At 35.3% G+C, this 20,787-nt stretch overlaps 4 protein-coding genes and 1 long non-coding RNA gene across 6 annotated transcripts; 2 read left to right on the forward strand and 3 right to left on the reverse strand.

The window, feature by feature from the left end:
* Positions 1 to 1,945: 1,945 nt before the first annotated feature.
* On the reverse strand, positions 1,946 to 3,376 carry LOC108844449 (uncharacterized). Of its 2 annotated transcripts, none has more exons than XR_001948454.2 (2): positions 2,483 to 3,376; positions 1,946 to 2,335 (listed from the first exon to the last, which is right to left on the reverse strand). It is a non-coding gene; the product is annotated as an uncharacterized LOC108844449 (long non-coding RNA). The 2 variants fall into 2 exon arrangements; XR_001948453.2 differs by having other exon boundaries at positions 2,470 to 3,376.
* A 173-nt stretch (positions 3,377 to 3,549) lies between these two features.
* LOC108846101 (probable WRKY transcription factor 54) lies at positions 3,550 to 5,410 on the forward strand. Its single transcript, XM_018619310.2, has 3 exons — positions 3,550 to 3,938; positions 4,432 to 4,536; positions 4,713 to 5,410. The coding sequence occupies exons 1-3, from the start codon at positions 3,550 to 3,552 to the stop codon at positions 5,236 to 5,238; spliced, it is 1,020 nt and encodes a 339-aa protein (XP_018474812.1). The 3' UTR covers positions 5,239 to 5,410.
* Positions 5,411 to 8,200: 2,790 nt separating this feature from the next.
* On the reverse strand, positions 8,201 to 10,214 carry LOC108846295 (WRKY transcription factor 55-like). The gene is made up of 2 exons (XM_018619518.2): positions 9,730 to 10,214; positions 8,201 to 8,816 (listed from the first exon to the last, which is right to left on the reverse strand). Exons 1-2 carry the CDS (start codon positions 10,185 to 10,187, stop codon positions 8,465 to 8,467), a joined length of 810 nt encoding a protein of 269 aa, XP_018475020.2. The 5' UTR covers positions 10,188 to 10,214; the 3' UTR covers positions 8,201 to 8,464.
* Positions 10,215 to 12,091: 1,877 nt separating this feature from the next.
* Positions 12,092 to 17,358, forward strand: LOC130509049 (uncharacterized). The gene is made up of 21 exons (XM_057004594.1): positions 12,092 to 12,384; positions 12,578 to 12,676; positions 12,790 to 12,941; positions 13,158 to 13,230; positions 13,379 to 13,501; positions 13,590 to 13,698; positions 13,791 to 13,870; positions 14,013 to 14,094; positions 14,277 to 14,416; positions 14,514 to 14,624; positions 14,736 to 14,852; positions 14,954 to 15,043; positions 15,138 to 15,191; positions 15,332 to 15,406; positions 15,501 to 15,576; positions 15,679 to 15,778; positions 15,860 to 15,929; positions 16,015 to 16,082; positions 16,175 to 16,287; positions 16,490 to 16,741; positions 16,836 to 17,358. The coding sequence occupies exons 1-21, from the start codon at positions 12,259 to 12,261 to the stop codon at positions 17,117 to 17,119; spliced, it is 2,394 nt and encodes a 797-aa protein (XP_056860574.1). The 5' UTR covers positions 12,092 to 12,258; the 3' UTR covers positions 17,120 to 17,358.
* LOC130509048 (pentatricopeptide repeat-containing protein At2g40720) lies at positions 16,082 to 20,037 on the reverse strand. The gene is given in 5 exon segments (XM_057004593.1): positions 16,082 to 16,348; positions 16,445 to 18,432; positions 18,435 to 18,752; positions 18,755 to 19,354; positions 19,357 to 20,037. Coding segments are annotated over 4 exon segments (2,547 nt in total). The 5' UTR covers positions 19,886 to 20,037; the 3' UTR covers positions 16,082 to 16,348; positions 16,445 to 17,332.
* Positions 20,038 to 20,787: the final 750 nt, after the last annotated feature.

The raw sequence follows: 20,787 nt of genomic DNA on the forward strand, positions 1-20,787 counted from the left end.
AATGTAATCATATTAAATTAAGTAATTTTATATTTTTTGCGTTTAACGTAAAATGTATCACCGACACTGGAGATCACCTAAACAAATCTAACATTTATATGATTAGATGTATGTGTAAGATATATAACAAACAAAGTTTTTAAATGATAAGTATGAAAATACACAATATGGTTAGTATGCTATTAAACATGATACGTTACTTATAAAATTTGTAAGAATAAATAATTGTTAAACTTTTAACAAATTTGTGACATATAAAAATTAAGATTATAATTTGTAAGAAAATGAAATGTAATATAATATATATTTGATCTAACTGCTAATTCATTATAAATGGACTTACGTGTTCAATAATTTTCAGATTGGATTTTGACAATTAGTTTTCATAATTACTGTAGACTAATGAGAAAATCAATGGAAAATATTTTTTTGAAAATAAATAAAGTGATTCAGTTTCTATATCTTGTAGTAGAGATGGGTGTTCGGATATTCATTCGGATTTGATTCAGGTCTCTTTGGTTTTAGATTTTTGGGGTGAAAGGTTTTAGCCTCATTCGGTATTTATAATTTCGGTTCATGTTCTGGTTCGGATAACTCATTTGAATTGTTTAAAAAAAATTAAAATTCTTAAAATATAAAAGTAAAAATTTATATAACAAATAAATTTGAATAATGGATGGTAAAAACTTAAACTTAACATAAAAATTATTTTGGTTCGAATATTAAAAGATAGTGATCTCCTACCATATCATATGCGATTTTTATTATCATTAAATGTGGTAAACTTAGAATTAGGAAATTTATTTATTAAACTGAAAAGACATCATTAATAAAATTATAAATAATTTCGAAATTGATTTAATAGAGAAAGAAAATTAAATTTTATATTAGGACAACACATTAACTCAACTGAAAAAGACAACATTAAAATAGGTAATTTAATTTATACTAGGACAACACATTAACTCAACTGGAAAAGCCAAGCATTAAATTAGGTAGTTTAATTTAATTTTCAGTGGCATTTAAGGCGTAAATACTGTGCAACTTGTAGGGTTAATCCATATGTGTACTTCTGTTTTAATAAAGTAGATTATACTAAGATTGATCTTGATTACTACTTTTCGATCCGAACAAAGCGAATCCTTTTACTTTTGTAAATGTACAACACTACTCACATGAGTCATGACACATATCAATAATTGGTCATTACGGAAATGCCTTAAGCATCAAAAGTTATTTCGGTTTAAAACTATCTTTACTCAATAGCTCTAAAATAAATTTTTAGCAAAAAAAAAACTCTAAAATAAAATTTTGGTGGTTGTTGCTGATATTATCTTGTCAACATGTCTCCTTTTTTTATATCCTCTTGAGAGTGATTTCATGCCAATGAAAACAATTGATTGTCAAATTATAAAAAATATTAACTTTTAAACTTAACAAAATCAAAGAGTTCAGTTCAAAAAAAAAAAAAAATCAAAGAGTATGCATTTTAAACTTAACCTAGTTGTTTTAGATAGTTTTGATGGCATTAAATAAGGTGACGAGGTAAAAAAAAGAACATAGGCACCAAAGCCCTTAAACGTGCTAGGGAGATAGATGACGTCATCCAAACTCATCGCCATTACATCAGCAGAGCTCTGGTAAGCCAATGGGAGAGTAAATAATCCATCACCAAAGCCCTTAAACGTGCTAGGGAGATAGATGAGTGCATTACTTAAAAGAACACATTTTGACTTTTGATTACACAATAAGACACATTCAGCATGTGAGACACTTTTGTTGTCCTTTTGTGTGTGAACACAGTAGTTAAAGACGAAAATACCCTTAATAAAAACGGGTTGTGAACAATGATCTGTGGACGACTTGTCCACAAACAAGTAATGAAGCAATTTGTGGACATATTAAAAGACTATGGATATGCACACTAATGTATCCACAGTCTCAATGATAAAGATCTTAACAACTTCAAACCAAAAACAACAATGTACATGTCCACGAACATGTTCACACGAACATGTCCACAAGAACAATAAAGCTTGAATGATGAAAAACAAAGTTAAACAAACGAAAAAGTTAGTTTAATTGACAACAAAACAAAAGTTGTGGACAATGGACATAACGTGGAGAATACAAAGATTTGAACACGGTTTTGTTAAAGACAACCCATGAATCGAGAAACATTAAAAATCTATGGATGGAGACTCATGTACATCTCTAGCCTTCTCTCTGATCACTAAAGCAAGCTCCAGTCCTGATAAAATGACCAGAGGATGTGGAATCTCAACAAAGCTCCAACAGCCAAATCACCATTCACGTAAGAGTTGTGTACCAAGTTCTAGAATTAAAATTCCAAGGGTCAAACAAAAACCAAGAAAAGACTCAAACTTTGACCCATCAAACAGTAAGTCTACTTTGCATATGAGCAACTTTATCTACCTAAGTTACCCAGAAAAAGAAATTGAAACAGACCTAAAGACCAAACCTCTTAGATTGATTGTGCTCTTGCTATGTATTTTTTTGTCTTGAAATTCCATCTCCAAATAACACCTTTTACCCAAAGAAAGAAAGTAAGATCATTAATTAACTGAAACATAAAAAATAAAACTTACTTTGCAGTAATCTCAAAGCAAGAACCAAAAGAAGAAGAAGAAGCTGAAAATGATTTTTGGGCTTATATACAAGATATTAGATTTATGACCCTTCAGATTTATGAAATTAAACTCCAAGAAACAAACCATAGCTTGTCTTCTTCCACCTGTAACAAACACATCTGAGTTTCTGGTATAAAACAACGAAACATAAAAACAAATACACATCGCTCTCGAGGTTACATGCGGTGAGGATATGAATTAGGAATGATGTGCAGAATCTGGATTGGAATTGGGTAATGGGTATTTCTCTTGAATCGATTAGAAACAACGAAAAAGTCGGTTCCTTTCGGAGAAACTACGGTTCTTAATCTTCGTCGAGACTGAGACTGAGACTGAGATGAGAGTCGAGTAGTTGTGATTTTAATTGGAATTAGGTTTGTAATTTGGTAAAGGCAGAGTTTGAGTTTGATCAGGTGTTGTCTGGATAACTCTTGTTACCATGAAACTGGTCGTCTTTTTGATCAAAGGGTATTAATGTATTTTGCACACAATAAAGTGTGTCCCAAGTGCAATGTGTCTTGGATTGTAATAAGAAAGTGATAAAGTGTCTTGACGAGGTAAAAAAAAGAACATAGGCACCAAAGCCCTTAAACGTGCTAGGGAGATAGATGACGTCATCCAAACTCATCGCCATTACATCAGCAGAGCTCTGGTAAGCCAATGGGAGAGTAAATAATCCATCACTTTCCCATTATTACCTTCAAATCACCAAATAATTCATAAACAAGTTTTATCACATTCCCGTCATACCCTCCACACCATTTATATATCTCTCTCTTTCTCTATAGTCTCTCTTTCTTAAACATCTTCCTCTGATTATTTTCTCATCTTCAAATCATCATACCAAAGAAAAACCCTAAAAAGAACCACATAACCATTATATTGTTTTACCAAAAATATGGATTTAGATAGTAACAATACCAAATCCATTAAGAGAAACGTTGTGGACCAACTTGTTGAAGGCTACGAATCCGCTACTCAGCTTCAGCTTCTCCTCTCTCATCAACAATCTAATCACCACATGGATCAGACCCGTATTGTTTCCGGAGATCCGGATCTAGTTAATAAGCTCATGACTAAGGTCTTGGATTCTTTCCAAAAAACCATACCTGTTCTTGATTCTTTTGACCAAGTCACCAGCGCTTCCGTCGTCGTTGAGGGTTCACGGAATGCTTCATGCGGAGATGATTCCGCGACTCCGGTGACTTGCAACGGTGGAGATTCCGGTGATAGTAGAAAGAGACTTGGCGTTGGTAAGAAGGGTAAAAGAGGATGCTACACTAGAAAGTAAGTGAAAAAGTTGAATTCATATGTATATATATATATTTTCTTTTCTTTTTCTTTTTCATTCGTGTTTTTTTTTTTTTGTAAACTGCTTACTTAAATTAAACACTTCATTCGTGTTTATGATTGAACTAATTTTTTATAAGGATATTTTGATACAAAAAATCATTACAGTTTGCTAATTCTGTCTGTGGATTCCATCATATATTGTGGTAGTGCCCCATATATGAAATGACTTATTGTAAAAGTTTAAATGACATTGAACTTGGACTTGGATCTGTTTCTTTTGTCGTGAATCGTGATATAGTGATAGCTAGAGATTGTATGAGTAATCCATTGTATGATTTATTGGATTGGATAAGAAAACAGAATTTTATTTGTTTTAATTAGTGTTGTGGTTAATTTACTTTTAACTGTGGGTTTGTATTACAAGAACATATTTGCCAAAATGGTTTAGTCTTTAATTAATAACTTTTTTACTTTTAATTATATACAGGAAGAGATCACATAGTTGGACTGTGGAAGCTAGAAGTATTGATGAAGACAAATATGCTTGGAGGAAATATGGACAAAAACAGATTCTTAATACCAAATTCCCAAGGTCCTTAGTCTTATTCTACATATATGTCTATATATCTGATACATCTATAATGCATATATATATATATATATGGCCAAATCATTTCATCTTGTAACACAATCCCAAGCCGAATGGTATCAAAATCTAGAAATTATACTACTTATTCTAAATCATTGTGTGTTTGTAATGTTTTCCAGGAGTTACTTTAGATGTACACACAAGCCAACACAAGGATGCAAAGCAATAAAGCAAGTCCAGAAACAAGAGCATGACCCTAATTTGTTTCAAATCACATATATTGGTCACCATACATGTAATGCTAGTGATGGAATACAAGCAAAGACCGAGCCTTTTGATCACGGAATAATCATGGATTCAGACAACACATTGGCTGCAACCATTGATCAGGACCATGTCAACCCATATATACAAGAGCAAGAAAACGACCTTAGTAGCCTGATCGTAGTAGCAAGCATGGTGAAGGAGGAGGATAACAACAATGGTGATCAGAATAAAGACAATTGTGAGGGTTCTTCCACGTATAGTGATTTGTCATTAGTTTGGCCAGACGTGATGATGGTTGATGATCATCAACATCATAAGAATCACTACTATCATGGTGAAGCTAGTACTACTTCTCATCAATTCTCTTTCATTGACAATGATCAACTCTCCTCCTTATTTGATTCATACTGCCCTTATGAAGGAGCAAGTGCTATATGAACATTTGATATATCTTAGCTAGGTATAGTATTTTCTCTTCCTCTCTGTTTTAGTATGTTTAGTGGAATGTAATATTTTTGTTGTATGTTTGATACAATACTGTTTCTGCATTTCTATTGTTTCATTTTCTTTGAACTTGCTCTTGATGTTTTGGACGTGGTACTACTATCAATCTGATTCTTGACCGAATTTGTTTTTCTCACGTACGAGTTCATTTTGGATAAATCATAGGTTGGCAGACGGCAGTAAAGGTGATACAACTTTTGATTAATGGATTGCCTATGAAACTTAATTAGAATAAGCCAAGATCCAACTGCGACACTCCCACTAGACTATTGTTTTGCCTATTTGATTGTTTTCTTAAAAAGGCTTTGCCTATTTGATTGTTAGTGTTACGATTGTTGGATTCGATGATTTTTTAATACGATACTGCGTAAAGAGTGTAAAGAAACTTATCCATTCACATTGCGGCTACGAATGTTTGGTGCTAGAAAGGAAAAAAGTGAGACAAATGCAACTCGCAACTGTCGTTCTTTGTCTTTTTGTTGTTGCCCTTACATAACCATCGATCACCCCCATATATACTAGGGCATTAATCAATGCTTTTTTTTTGCTATATACATGAACCCATTTTTTACAAAACTAAATCTATTTCACTCCTATGACGCACGGATATTTGATATCTTTTTTAAACTTAGCATAGATAAATAGATAAAACTTACTAGATCTTGTAGACATATTTATCAAAATTGTTCATAAATCAAACTAATTGACGTGTGATAGTTTTAGACTTGTGCACACGGATTAAGAAAGCATTTAATTTTGCATATTTTCAATATAAAAACATCATTACCGATACAATTCAACCAATAGAAAAATAGAATAGAGAATAAAGTTAATAAATTTTGCATTGAAACTCTAAAACGACACTTATTTTGCAACGAAAAAAATTCTCTAAAACAACACTTAATATGAAACGGAGGGAGTATGAATCTTGGATCGAAAACTTGATTGCGTTAAATGATGAGTCTTTTCTTTTGTGTGTTTCAGAACCCAAAAAACTAAACTACAAGATATGATTCATTCAATACCTTAAACATCTTTTACATGTCACACTATACTGTTATAAAATAATAGAGAATAAAGTGTCTTCTCTGTGAGAACTCCTTCTCTGTCGGCATAGCAAATGCACACGATGAACAAAAGGGCAAAACGAAGGCCAATGCATATGGTGAATAGTGATGGTGGAGGGACCAAAACATCCACTTGAATAGCTAATTTTGACACTGATCAGACCCTTTTTATTATTTGGATTCTATAGTCTGTAAAAAAGGACAACAGCAAAAAGGAAGAAACACCAACAAGTTCATGCCAATTTGTGAGATATTGACAAAATAAAAATTTGCCCCCTGATTTTAATTTATTATAAATATAATGATAGTGCATTATTTCTGTAAGAAAATGTACCTTGTACTGAAAAAGTGTGCACAACATATTCTGGATATTCTAATTACTGTCCCTTTTTCCTTTGCGTCAAAAACTCTGATTACTTCATGTTCTATTTCAGAGTCAATTATATCTCTTTAAAGTAAACTTGAGATGATTTTGCTAAAAACAAAATTTGATGAAATGAGCTCCTTTTGGAGATTTGTATGAAAATAGGGACCTTTTAAAGGATATCAAAAAAAGTTCTTAAAATCTTTATGTAAATAGATATTTTGTCACTAAAACTAAATATCAAAACCCTAACACTATTTTTTTAATTAATTTGAAGTACTGGCATTGCATTGAAAAAAAATGTTCTCAGCACCTTAAAAACAATTGATTTTTTTTCTCTAATAATTACGTGCTTTTAAAACCGGATCTGCTAGCGAACCCATAATTTTTTTGGTTCAAGGATTATTGTGGTTCAACAGGGTTTTTTGATCGGGTTCAAATTGGTTTATAATGAATTTAGTAATATCTTTTAATAATATGCATATTCTTACAAAAATAGATCATAATATCAAATAAAATGTTTCAATAACCATAAAATTTAAAATAAGAAACTGAAAATGTAATAGTTCAAATAAAAAATAAATAAGAATAAACACATTTAAACTAGTTTTTGTGTTTGAATTTGGTGAAAGTTGAATTTCTAGATTATTTTCTTCAGTTGCTAAGTACATTGAAAAAAAAAATCAAAGCTTAAACCACAAGCAAGAAAAAACAGTTCATGCCAAGTAAGGCTTCGAATGGTAAACGATGTCCCGTACCGCAACATTAACAAAAATTTCTACATATACCATATATCTATACGTTTTTATAACTGTTAGAACCGCACCGCAACTAAACCCTGGTCATGCACCGCTCAATCCGCAGTAACCATTCGGAGCCTAAGTTTTGATTGCTCGTGGAATGACAAAGTAAAAATAAATTAAGTACTTTGTTCTGTTATAAATTATACAAATTTTGAAAAAGGTAAATGTTTCAATTATTAAAGCCTTCAACAAAATTTATCAAATAATATTTAAATAAAGTGAAAAGTAGACAAAAAGAATACCTTGCCGTGAAACTTTAAATTTGTGAATCTTGTGACATGAATTGCAGAAACGTCAAAAAATAAACAGTTTACTAAAAAAAGAACAGCATAATAAAAAAAAAAGACGAGACAATGATACTTTATTAATTTTCAAAAAGTTACTTTTACTTTAAAAGAAGAAAAATATTTTTTTATCAACAAAATTTTAGTTATATACGAACCAAGATTTGGCCGGTTTACATTGTCATTGGGTTTTGGGTTTTTTAACGGTGTAATATAAATTTTTAACCGGTTCAATTTTAGTTGAATTTTGACATTAACCCAATCCATGTTGGAATCCGCTTCGTTGTTAACCCTGATCTGACCACCGGTCCGGATTTCAAAACTCTGATTTTCTTTTAAAACGTAAACTTGTCATTTTTATTATCACCTGAAAATATATGCTAGTTTGAATATTTATATTGAGAATGAGAAGAAAGCTATGGAAACAATTTAAATAAATACAGGGTTGAAACAACCCTTAGTAACAGAACACTTTCAATTTCGTAAAAGCGAACTAGTTTAAAAGAATTGGTTTCCCATCAGATCCCAAACCAGAATCACGTGTAATATGCAAAACTTGAATAATTAATAAATTAAATCAAACATGTTCATTTTTTTTCTTGAACATAAACATGTACTCCTTTCTCTGTAGATATGTGAATCCTATTTGTCTCCGTCGCCGTCTTCTGGCCTCCGGTAAAAGTGATTATGAGGAGGTGGATCATTGCAAGGAAAAATGAAATCCATGTTGGCTCCACTCCCGCTGCTACCGAACATCATAGCTTCGGCCATGTCGAAGAACGGACCATAGTCAACGGGATGGCTAGTTGTGGCAGTAGTTGCAATTGGAGCGGTGGGGGCAGCGGTAGATATGGTGGGAGCGGTTGAGTAGATGTGGCAAGTGTGTGAGCCACGGTAAGTGACTCGGAAGGTGAAGGGATCATCGTTGAGGCGTTGGACTTGCTTCTTGGCTGGACAATTGTATAACTTTTGGTGGGTGCATCTATAGTACGCCCTGCACAATCATTTATATACACGTATATATATTTGCTTTAATTTCTTTATATGTGATTAGGACATGTTTAAACTATTCCAACAATATGATAAAAAAAAACTAGGTATTAATGAACTAAGAAAGAGATAATGATTTGTGTTATTTGATAACGAAACCTGAAAAAAATGTATTACTTTATAAGATCGAAGTTTCAACTTTCAACTGAATTTTAATAATATGGCTATTTCGTCATTCTAATAAAACGTTGGTGGTTGAGACTTGAGAGACTGATTACAACATGTTGATGTGATGTAAATGTGTATTTCTTGGTTACTTAAATAACTAAATGGACGCCTTTTGTGACCTTGATATAATTTCACCATCATATAGATTTTTGACTACTTGACGATCAAAAGTATTTTTCTAGAATTCGTTTCGGTCTATTAATCAGTAGTGTAAGTAGTTAGTAAAGTTTTGTTTTGTTTTTTTACCATTCGTAAGATTACTTACCTAGGATACTTTTTTTTTTTGCCAAAATGTAAATATCATTGAATGAAAAGAACTTTTACAAGAAAGATTTAGTTTTTGAACACCAACCTGGCAAAAAAAGGAAAAACAGGTTGGGTTCTTGAGATTTTACAGGTTGGGTTTAAGAATGAATGGTTTTGGAATACCTTATATCCAAAGATGAATGATTCCAAAATAAAGAACAAGTCAAAAATTATTATAAAAGATATTCTGAATCTTTAGAAATAGTTACTAACTATTTCTAAACCTGTAGTGTTTTTGGCACCATTTCAAATTTTCAAAGTTGTGGCATTTTTGAAACAAATACTTGGTTTTATAATATTTTACGGTATCAATTAAGAAGGCTTTATGTCGTTTCTACCACAAAAGAAAATATCAAAACTTATACAGCGTTTCTACTTTTTACCTTCTACGTTGCCTTGGCGTGGATGAACCGCTACCTGAGCCACCGGATCTTTCCGTAGCCATCAAATTTCGTCCGCCGTCACCCTTAACAGCCATGAGCTGCCTTTGAGTCACGGCTTCAGTTCCCTGAGATGACGTGGACCCGCCATACCTTAACCAATACTCCTGCATCAGACCCGGTTCAATCTGCATTAGCATCTGGTCTGAGCAAGCCGCAATCGCCGGTTTAAGTTGGTTCATTGCGGTCTCCGAGTTCCTGATCACAAGGACTATCTTCAACCGCTCTTTTGCATCACAAAATGTCTTTGTGATCTCGTCAAGATAGGTGGACAGAGCTTCCGGTGACTTTTCCTGCAAGCTTGACTTAAGCTCATCAACAAGTTTCAATCCACGGAAGATAATTGACATTACCTCTTCCATTTGTACCTTACGTTTATGTTTTTGGTATGAGTAACACATACATTAGGGCATATATATAGACTAAGAGATACGTAAACAACGGTGAGCGCCAACAGTTAACTTCGATGTTGGTTCCAAGTCTATTGAAATTCTTAACATGCAGATTATTCAAAGATTGTGATTGTCATTTTCTTAAGTCGACATCATTTCTTGCACTAAGTTTTTTTTTTATACACTCTATCCGCTAATCCGATCAATTCATGTAAGAAGGAATTTAATTCTACAGTGTAAACTTTTTCGAGAGATCACCACATGGCTTGCTTCTAATTTGAAGTGCTTTCCGACTATGTCAAAATTAACTATATCGCATGATACCGGAATACAAGGCCAGAAGTCGAATATATATATTTTCTATACAGAACTATGATTTTGTTTTAATAGAGGCTGGAATCCCGTGGGAGTATTGTATCTGTGATTTTGCACTACTTATTTTAGCTAAAATGAATTGAATTAATATTCAATTAATCGACAGGCAAAGTATGTCCAAAATTCAAGAACAAGCTTTAACCTTTTCTTTCTCGATGATATTAAACCAAACTGGAAACTTTTAGCCTATTCCACATAAGGAAACAACAATTTTTTTTTCCAATAAATGTATGAACTATTTCTTTGGCAAGATCCCGACCGAAGATCTAACCCATTGACCCGGTCGGAGATAGTCGACGTAGCAAGGGCTGGTTCGTGTTCTTAAACACACGGCAGACGAACTGGTAATAATATTGACCAAGTCATGGTCTTCTATGATTTAACAAATTAATTATTTTTTTTTGTTTCCTTTCTTCAAGATTCAATGTTAGAAGATTTTCTTAGAAGTCTAGACGACGACTTGAAATTTCAATGCTGAAAACTGTTGAACACTTTTTTCTTAAAGTGGCCACACATCAGTTAAGAAGTTTCTAAGGCGTTGAATCAACTATAGCTACTTTTGGTAAATTTCTTAACAACATCAATGTAGAACTAGAAGTTTATTCTTAGGGCCTGAAACATGTATTTAGTCTAATTAGCACTTGATACATCAAAAATATATTTGAATAATCTTCAGTTATCTTTTGATCATGATTGTAGAGTTTATCAAAGTTTTCATTCAGCTGTTTTGAAATATGAAAATGATTCAAATAAGAGGTTTCTCTAATGTTTATAATGTATTTTAGAAAAAAACTTCTACAAACCTTTTTTTCCTTTTTCTGTAAAAAAGGGTATTCAATTGAATTGCATAAAGACAAATACAAGAGTCATGATCTTATTAGACCAGGCAGTTCCAAAAAGAAGATGAAAGCAACATATGGTTTAGAATATTCTTAAACAAGTAGACTAGATTTCTACAACTGTTTTGTTCTAGATTACTATAACCATGCTTCTTTAGTGTTCAATATTCTTGATATTTATGGATACGATCGACCCCATATATACAACAAATCAGGCTACTCCATTATGCATTTTAATGTTTATCACTTTGGGTTGAAACTCGACACATTACTCGTGTAGATCTTGGTATTTAGTGCTAATCTTTGACTATTTGACAAAAAAAAGTGTTAATCTTGACCATTCATAATGAAAATAAATAGTAGATGTATATTTTAAACCCTATTTTAAACATTTCACCAAAACCAACAAAAATGCACACGATTGAAATAAAAAGGAGAGAGTTTGGGCTAGAAAACCAAATTAAAGGAAATTTTCATATACCCGAAAGCAAAAACTTGGAAAACATTTAACCGCCCAATCCATGAATCGACCCTAAGCTATATAACTAGGCCCACATGTAATAAAACAGCACGAACTGTAAACATCACGTCGTCTTGTGAACAAATAAACAGCACGAATTGTCAAATGAAAACAAGAAAACGGCGATAAAGCCAGCCAGTCCGCTCAGGTCCGATCATAACTCCGACGAATTTAAAGTAGCAAAAACAAATCTGCAGATCGAATTGAAGAATAAGAAGAAGAATCATTAGAAAAGGAGCTTCCTTTGTTCGTTTCTGATTCCATATAGATCCATCATAAAGCACCAACCTTCTTCGATTACTGCTGGGTGTTTGAGAACGGTATACAGAGAGGAGGTGAAGAAGAGATGTTCAAGTTTTTGAAGGGAGTGGTGGGTGGATCTGGGACGGGGCTGAAGGATCTACCTTACAACATCGGTGATCCTTACCCTTCTGCTTGGGGCTCCTGGAATCACTTTCGTGGTACCTCCAAGGTCCTCTCTCTCTCTCTCTCTCAAAGTCTGCATCTTTCTCCTGTTTATTGATTAGCTGTGTAATCGATTTTTGTTCTTGTTATGTGTTACTTTAGAGTCTCACGTTGGACACTATGTATATAAGCTTTGATGGATTTAGTTTTTGATACACAGTCTCTCCTATCATGTAATATATGTTGGTTGGTTTGTTCAGGATGATGGATCTCCAGTTTCGATATTTGCTCTTTCGGGGAACAATGCTCAAGATGGCCATTTGGCTGCTGGTAGAAACGGTGTCAAGCGCCTTCGTACTGTCAGTTCTCTCTTCACTCTCTCTCTCTCTCTCTCTTATTCTTCTCTGCTTACTTACGGAAACTTTTATATAGGCTCGATTATATCACCCCCCAACCAATTCCTTTTTTGCAGGTGAGGCATCCAAATATACTTTCTTTTCTTCACAGCACCGAGGTTGAAACTCACGATGGTTCTACTTCCAAGGTTACCATCTACATTGTCACTGAGCCTGTTATGCCCCTCTCAGATAAGATTAAGGAGCTTGGCTTGAAATCCACTCAGAGGTATATGATTTTGAACTCTTCTAATGAGCATCACCGAATAGGCCATGGATATATAGCTTGCACCAACACTTTAATCTACTCAAACAAATCATGTCATGTCACAGTCTTATATGTCTTTTCCCTAATATTGGATTTGTCATTTGACCTTATCATGTTTGCCATTGTAATTTTGATCATATCTGAAACTTTGTTCTCACTATGAATATCTGGCTTTAGGGATGAATATTTTGCACTGGGGCTACACCAGATAACTAAAGCCGTGAGCTTCCTGAACAATGACTGCAAACTTGTAAGTAGTTACTTCTTATAAAATTACTGTTTTTTAACTATTTAGGATATTATTTTCTTGTTTGGTATTGTAGATATCATCTTCAATTTGTTATGACAAACTTTGAATCCTCACCACATTTATGTTTTCCTTTCCATTCTCTCAACAGGTGCATGGAAATGTTTGCCTGGCTAGTGTTGTTGTGACACCTACTTTAGACTGGAAACTCCATGCTTTTGATGTTCTATCAGAGTTTGATGGGAGCAATGAATCTGCAAGTGGACCTATGCTGGTACTCTTCTTTCACTCGTCAATTTTATCTTCACTCCGGAGTTTGTTGCTTCCTTTTCATCTTTTCTAAACTTATTTTCTTGTTTCAGCCATTTGAATGGCTAGTAGGAACACAGTACAAGCCAATGGAAATGGTGAAATCTGATTGGGTTGCCATCAGAAAATCTCCACCATGGGCCATAGATTCATGGGGCTTAGGTAAGATCTCCATGGACTTAAATGTAATATGTAGCTGGCCAACATGAGTGCAATTCTTTCATTGAAGCCCTTTACTTCCTCTTTTTTTGAAGGTTGTCTTATTTATGAACTCTTCTCGGGCTCTAAGCTTGGAAAAACAGAGGAGCTGCGTAACACTGTCGGCATTCCCAAGGTTTGGCCGTCACCTCATCTGGAACTTCTTCAAATACTCGCTATGTGTTTTTCTCCGAAAGTTTTGATGGTTTATGAGTTTGTATGACTTTAGTTTCTAAGAGCTGGCTTTCATTTCAGTTTGAATGTTTGTTTTCTCACAGTCTCTGCTTCCAGATTATCAGCGTCTCCTAAGTTCCATGCCTTCTCGCAGATTGAACACCTCAAAACTTCTAGAGAATGGCGGTAATCTTTCCTATCTTGGTTACAAATTTGCAACTTACATTAGTTTATTTTCGCTTCTCGGTTAGTTTTTTCTCTGTATTTTTGTTTTGACCCTCTCCTGGGGTTTTGAACGTTTGTATCTCTCATAGTTATCTTTAACCATATGTCATTCTCTTGCTACTTATTTTTTTGACATATGGCAGAGTATTTCCAAAATAAGCTGGTGGACACCATACACTTTATGGATATCCTCAACTTGAAAGACAGTGTTGAAAAGGATACTTTCTTCCGCAAACTACCAAATGTTGCTGAACAGCTTCCACGGGAGATCGTGCTTAAGAAGGTGTGAATCTGAATTATTGGGTAGTAAGAAAGTAGTTTGCCTTTTGAGTATTATGGTTTAACGTTTTGTTACTGACTTAACCTTGTGGTTGATGCAGATTCTTCCTTTATTAGCTTCTTCCCTTGAATTTGGTTCAGCTGTTGCCCCTGCATTAACTGCCTTACTCAAGATGGGTTCATGGTTATCAGCTGAAGATTTCAAACTCAAGGTTGTTCATGTCTTTGTTAAAACCCTGTAAACCACTCAGTTGGATGTACACTTCCATTTGAATATTTTTCTGTCTGTTAATTGCTGAAGTTCATCCTTTCTATGAGTTTAGGTGCTGCCAACAATAGTCAAGCTTTTTGCTTCCAATGATCGAGCAATTAGAGTTTCTCTTTTGCAACATGTTGATCAATTTGGAGAATCAATGTCCGGGCAAATTGTTGATGAACAAGTAAGTTTATTTTATCTTCTTTCGCTGTGGGTGCTCGGCAGCAATGTAGTCTTGTTGCATGCTTTGATCATTAACACTGACTCGACTGTACTTCTTTGTAGGTATACCCTCATGTTGCTACTGGATTTGCAGACACATCTGCCTTTCTACGAGAGCTGACTCTTAAGTCAATGCTCGTTTTAGCTCCAAAGGTAGATTTTATTCTTGCAACTTTTTCCTTTGTTTTTCATAATCCAATTTATTCGTGTCTAATATTACATCTCTTTTCTCTTATTGTGGCTGCAGCTGTCTCAGCGTACACTTTCTGGATCCCTCTTGAAATACCTTTCCAAATTACAGGTTTGTTATCTGCCACCTCAATAAAGCTTTGACCAATTTTTTTTCCATGTTCCAGTAAACTATTACCACCTTTCTGTTAGCTTTGTTGATGGTAATTTGTTATGGTTCGGTGTGGTTTAAATTTTTTATGTTATCCTCAGGTGGATGAAGAGCCTGCAATCAGAACCAATACCACTATATTACTCGGGAATATTGCCACCTACCTAAATGAAGGGGTTAGTCTTCACTACCTTCGTTGTTCTTTTGACCTCTATTGTTACCTCTGCCGTTTTGTTTTTGTTTGTGCCTGATCATGAAAGTATGATGCAGACAAGGAAAAGGGTTTTGATTAATGCTTTTACAGTGCGTGCCTTGCGGGATACATTTCCACCTGCTCGTGGTGCAGGTATATAGGATGTTTTTGGTTCTTTTTCATTTGGCCTGGGATGTTCCTGCTGTTATCTTGTTTCCATCTTTCATCATCTCAGTAGATTTTACTTTAACGCAGGTATTGTTGCATTATGCGCCACCAGTACCACTTATGACGACACTGAAATAGCAACTAGGATTCTTCCAAATATTGTTGTGCTTACCATTGATCAAGACAGGTGCCTTGTTTGAGTACTTTTCTTGTCTAGTCTTCTCACTTGGCCAAAATGCAAATAATTTTCTCTCATTTTCCTTAATAGCGAGGTCCGAGCCAAGGCATTTCAGGCTGTAGAACAGTTTCTTCAGATACTGAAACAAAACTATGAGAAGGTAAGTAATAATAGCTCTACCGAACTCTTTCCTTGAGATATTTTGGGAATAGAGGATAACTGAGTTTTGTTTGGTTTGGTAATAGACAAACTCTGGAGAGACCGGAGTCACTGGAGGAGCCTCAGCTATACCTGAGACTGCTGGTCTGATCGGGTGAGTATAGTCAAATCAGATTAAATAGATGAATTACATATGTGAGCATTGGTCATTGGTACACTAACTGGACTATCTACTTATTCCTCTAGTTGGGCTATGAGTTCTTTGACTCTCAAGGGTAAGCCAGTAGATCAACCGTCTCTTGCTTCTTCTTCTTCGGCACCATCCCTAGCTTCTGCAGCCTCAAATGCTACAACCACAGGTACACTTGAGATCACTTGCCATACTTTTTCTCTTAACCATGGAAGTAAATTTATGTGCAACTGCAGATATATAGTAAAAGAAGCCTTAATTATACATTCGATTATGTGATAGTTAATCAAATGTGCTTATAAGCTATTTCATTCATTTGTCAATACTTTTTTCTTTTCCTATTTTGTTTATTTCTTGTAAATCTTCTTCAGCAACGGAGGCTCCGAGTGTCAAAGCCAGTCATCATGCACGTTCCAACTCGGACTTCACAGATCAACCAGCACCACCATCTCCAACATCAACAGATGGTTGGGGAGATATTGAAAATGACATTAACGAAGGTCATGAGAGCGACAAAGACGGTTGGGATCTTGATCCGATTGATGAACCAAAACCTGCTCCAGCTCTCTCAAACATTCAAGCAGCTCAAAAACGACCTGTGTCTCAGCCTTCTAGACCTCCAGGTACCAATCTTTAGTCTGAATCTGTTCCCCCAACATAGTTTTGTTAGTCTCTTAAAACTCAATATGGCTGCGTTAAATTTATTGCTTTTTGTAGCTACAAGCTCAAGACCAAAGATTAGCACGGCAAAAGCAGCTGCGAAATTGGAAGACGATGACATGTGGGGATCCATAGCTGCTCCTCCACCTGCAACTACTTCAAGACCGTTGAACTTGAAGAAGACAGTACAGTCTGATGATGAAGACCCTTGGGCTGCCATTGCTGCTCCACCACCAACCACCAGGGCAAAACCTTTGTCTTCTGGTCGTGGCCGAGCAGCCAAACCTGCAGCTCCTAAACTTGGTGCCCAGCGCATTAACCGAACCTCATCTGGAATGTGATGAACACTAGAGGAAGAAGATACAATGTACATTTTTTTGAGAGCATCTCCAGAAGACTCGAGCATGAAGCAACCAACAATCTATTTGTGATATCATTCATTTAATCCCCAAAGAATGTCTCTATTTTTACTCTACGCTGCCAGAGTGTTTTGTGTGTTTCTGAGAAGTAGGAATGATGTAAAGACACCATTCTCGGAATTACATTATCTTTGTTCAAGTCAACTCATCTTCATCTGTCATGTTACTCTTTAAGCTATTCAATACACTGAAGATCCCAGACGCCATTAGAGAAGACGAACCTCCTGAAAAGAAAACGTGAGTGAGATTGCTCACTTCAATCCAGCTACAACCTGGATTTTTTTGCAAGCCTTTCTCCTTCATCTCTCTCAACAACTTTGCAGCTTCGTTCTTCAGTCCTGCTTCCATGTAAAGATTAATCAACTGAACATAGTTACCACCTCTTTCCGGTTCCATCCTCAACAACTTCTCAGCAGACAATATCCCAAGCTCTACATTGTGATGGGTTCTTGACGCAGATAAGAGGCAGAGCCATGTACTACTGTCTGGCTCAATAGGCATTGCTTTTATGAAACTGTAAGCTTCTTCTAGGTGACCTGCACGTCCAAGAAGATCCACCATATTTGCATAATGCTCCATTTTTGGTTCGATTCCATAGTCTTGTTTCATGATCTCAAAAATGTTTTTACCCTCCTGCACAAAACCGGAATGACTGCAAGCTGAAATCAGAGACAGGAACGTCACATCATCTGGCGACTCTCCTGCCTTCTTCATCTCATCGAACAGACTCAATGCTCTATGACAATCTCCATGGGATCCATAACCATATATCATTAGGTTCCAAGTGATCAGGCTTTTATGCTCCATTTTCCTGAAGATATTCTCTGCATACTTGGACAACCCGCACTTTACATACATATCAATCAAAGCGTTTTTCAGGTGAGTATCTGAAGGAATGTCGAGTCTTAATGTATAACCGTGTAGACTCTTCCCTTTAAGCAAGCTTGCAGTTGATGAGATTGCAACAAGGACACTTGTGACGGATACTGAATCAGGGAAGACACCGTTATTGAGCATTAGACTGAAAAGTTCTATGGATAGTTCAGGAAGGCTGTTTCGGCTGTAGCAAGATATCATGGAGTTCCAGGCAACAATGTTGTCCGTTCTCATGCTTGTGAAAACTTTGAGAGCCGTTTCTGGTAAGCTACACTTGGAATACAGATCTATAAGGGAGCTGCCAACAAAAACATTCAGCACTAGACCAGTTTTAATCATTCCACCATGAACTTGAAGGCAAGACTGAGAGCCTCTGATCCGGCGCATGCGTTTATAACACTTGTCATAATATCAGAATCTGGTTTCAACCTATCATCATCATCTTTCATGGACCCAAAAACTTCCAGAGCCTCTTGGAATTTCCCATTCTTGCAAAGTCCTGAGATCAGGGAGCCCCACGCAATCACATCTCTCTCTTCCATTAATTTGAAGACTAAATAAGCATCAGTATCACATCCGGATTTAGAGTACAGAGTGACTAAAGCACTCTCTATTGCAGGTGTGCTTTGTATTGGTCTCTTAAACAACTCCGCGTGGACTGATTTTCCATAGTCATACAACCTAACATGCTGCAACAGGCGATAACATTTGACAAGGTAAAAGAATCAGGCAAGACACGATCCTCTCTCATCAAACTGAACAACTCCAAAGCACAGTGCCCATAACCATTCTCTGCATAAGCTGCAACCATCGCGTTCCATACTTCAAGTCTTCTATCCAAAACGCAACTGAACACAGTCTCTGCCTCACCAACCATACCGCACTTTGAATACATTAACAATAAAGAAGTACAAACATAAGGGTCATTGTCAAGTCCCATCTTCACCACGTCGCAGTGTACCTGTCTCCCGAAACAAAAATTCTCACTTCTACCACATGCACCAAGAACCCCGGTGAAAGAAGTGGAAACAAGCTTGACACCGTTACTCTTAGCAAGCACATACAACTCCAAGCTGGATTCACAGACCCCACTATCACCAAACCCAACAATCATCACATTCCACAGTACAACATTCGACTTATCCTCAACCTCCAGAAACAAACGCCACGCGTATACCCCTAACCCAAACTTGAAATACATATCAATCAAAGCAGTTTTCAAGAAGGAGTCCTCACCTAACGAGTTCCTCAACATATACCCATGAACCTGTTTCCCTTCCCCTTCCCAAAGTCTCCTCCTTTACACAAAACACTCACACCAATGGACAAAGAGAAACCATCAGGTCTCACACCCAACACCACCATCCGACGAAACAGATCAAACCCATCCTTAAATCTACGAAATCTAAAGTACCCATCAATCAAAGAGTTCCAAACCGTGACATCTCCGCACTGAGACAAACCGTCGAACACCTGGACGGCGTAACCCAAAGATCCACACTTTACGTACAAATTGACGAGCGAAGTTGCGACGAAAGGATCGTGCCGCAAACCCAACACGATGATCGAAGCGTGGAGGGTTTTGCCGTATCCGAGGTTTTGAAGAGCAGAGCAAGCTTTGAGGAGAGAAGGGTATGTGAAGACGGAAGTGTACAGTGGAGAGGAGTTGTCATGGTTAGTGTATAGATGCAGAGCTTGTAGATACTCTGCTTTGTGAACCAAGGCTCTGATTCCGGAACTGAGAGAAGCAGGAGAAGTGTAGGATTCGGCTACAGAAGAGACTGTACGACGGATGTGATTTGTGAAACGCATATCTGCATCGTAGTCGTTAGCTTCCTTCCGATAGTTCAGCGCAAAACCGGTTTAACCGATTTTGACTTTACTCTAACAAAGTCAATGGATAAGCATTTGTTGTTAACTTGAAACTCTGAACACGAACACACAAATGTTACACGTAAATTTTGATTTGATTTGGTATGTCTTTCGACTGGAATCGAAAATTAACTCAACGAAGTAGATCAAATAGTAATATAAAATATTTTTTTAAAATAAAATAAATCACAAATACTAATATTTTTAAAAATAGATATACAATTTGATCTGTTATATATCTAAACAATTTTATATAAATTTTACAATTTTTTTATTAGATTTATTATATTAGTCACTAGAAATTTAAAAGTAAATTTATTTTATTTTTGTAATAAAATATAAATATTTATTTATTTTGGATTTTTATTTATTTTAAATTTTATTTTATTTGTATTGATCAAATTGAATATCTGATTAAATTGGATACCTGATTAAAATGTAAAAAAAAATTGGATACCTGAAATAGCGAATATCTATATAGTTACAAATCAAATCAGATCGTATAATTAATTATTCAGATAAAAAGATTAGATCACGAAACTTCCTAAAACCTGGATATTCGGTCATTTCACATCTCTACCGATAATAACTAAAATCTCTTTTCTACTATGACGCTTTTTATATTCTTTTTATCAACATTAGTCAATTTTCTACATAATTTTTAGCTTATTCTATGATAGTTTGTATAAGTGATAATAGATTGCAATGTGATTCAAATCATAATTCATCTATATAACAAATGAGAAGTCACTTAAGTGACTTTTAATTAAGTATCAATTATAGAAGAAGTTAAAAACTTATTTTTTATAATTTGATTGCTTGAAAGATTTTCAATTATTTTA

This window comes from Raphanus sativus, chromosome 3 (genome assembly GCF_000801105.2).
Source record: "Raphanus sativus cultivar WK10039 chromosome 3, ASM80110v3, whole genome shotgun sequence".
Classification (NCBI taxonomy): domain Eukaryota; kingdom Viridiplantae; phylum Streptophyta; class Magnoliopsida; order Brassicales; family Brassicaceae; genus Raphanus; species Raphanus sativus.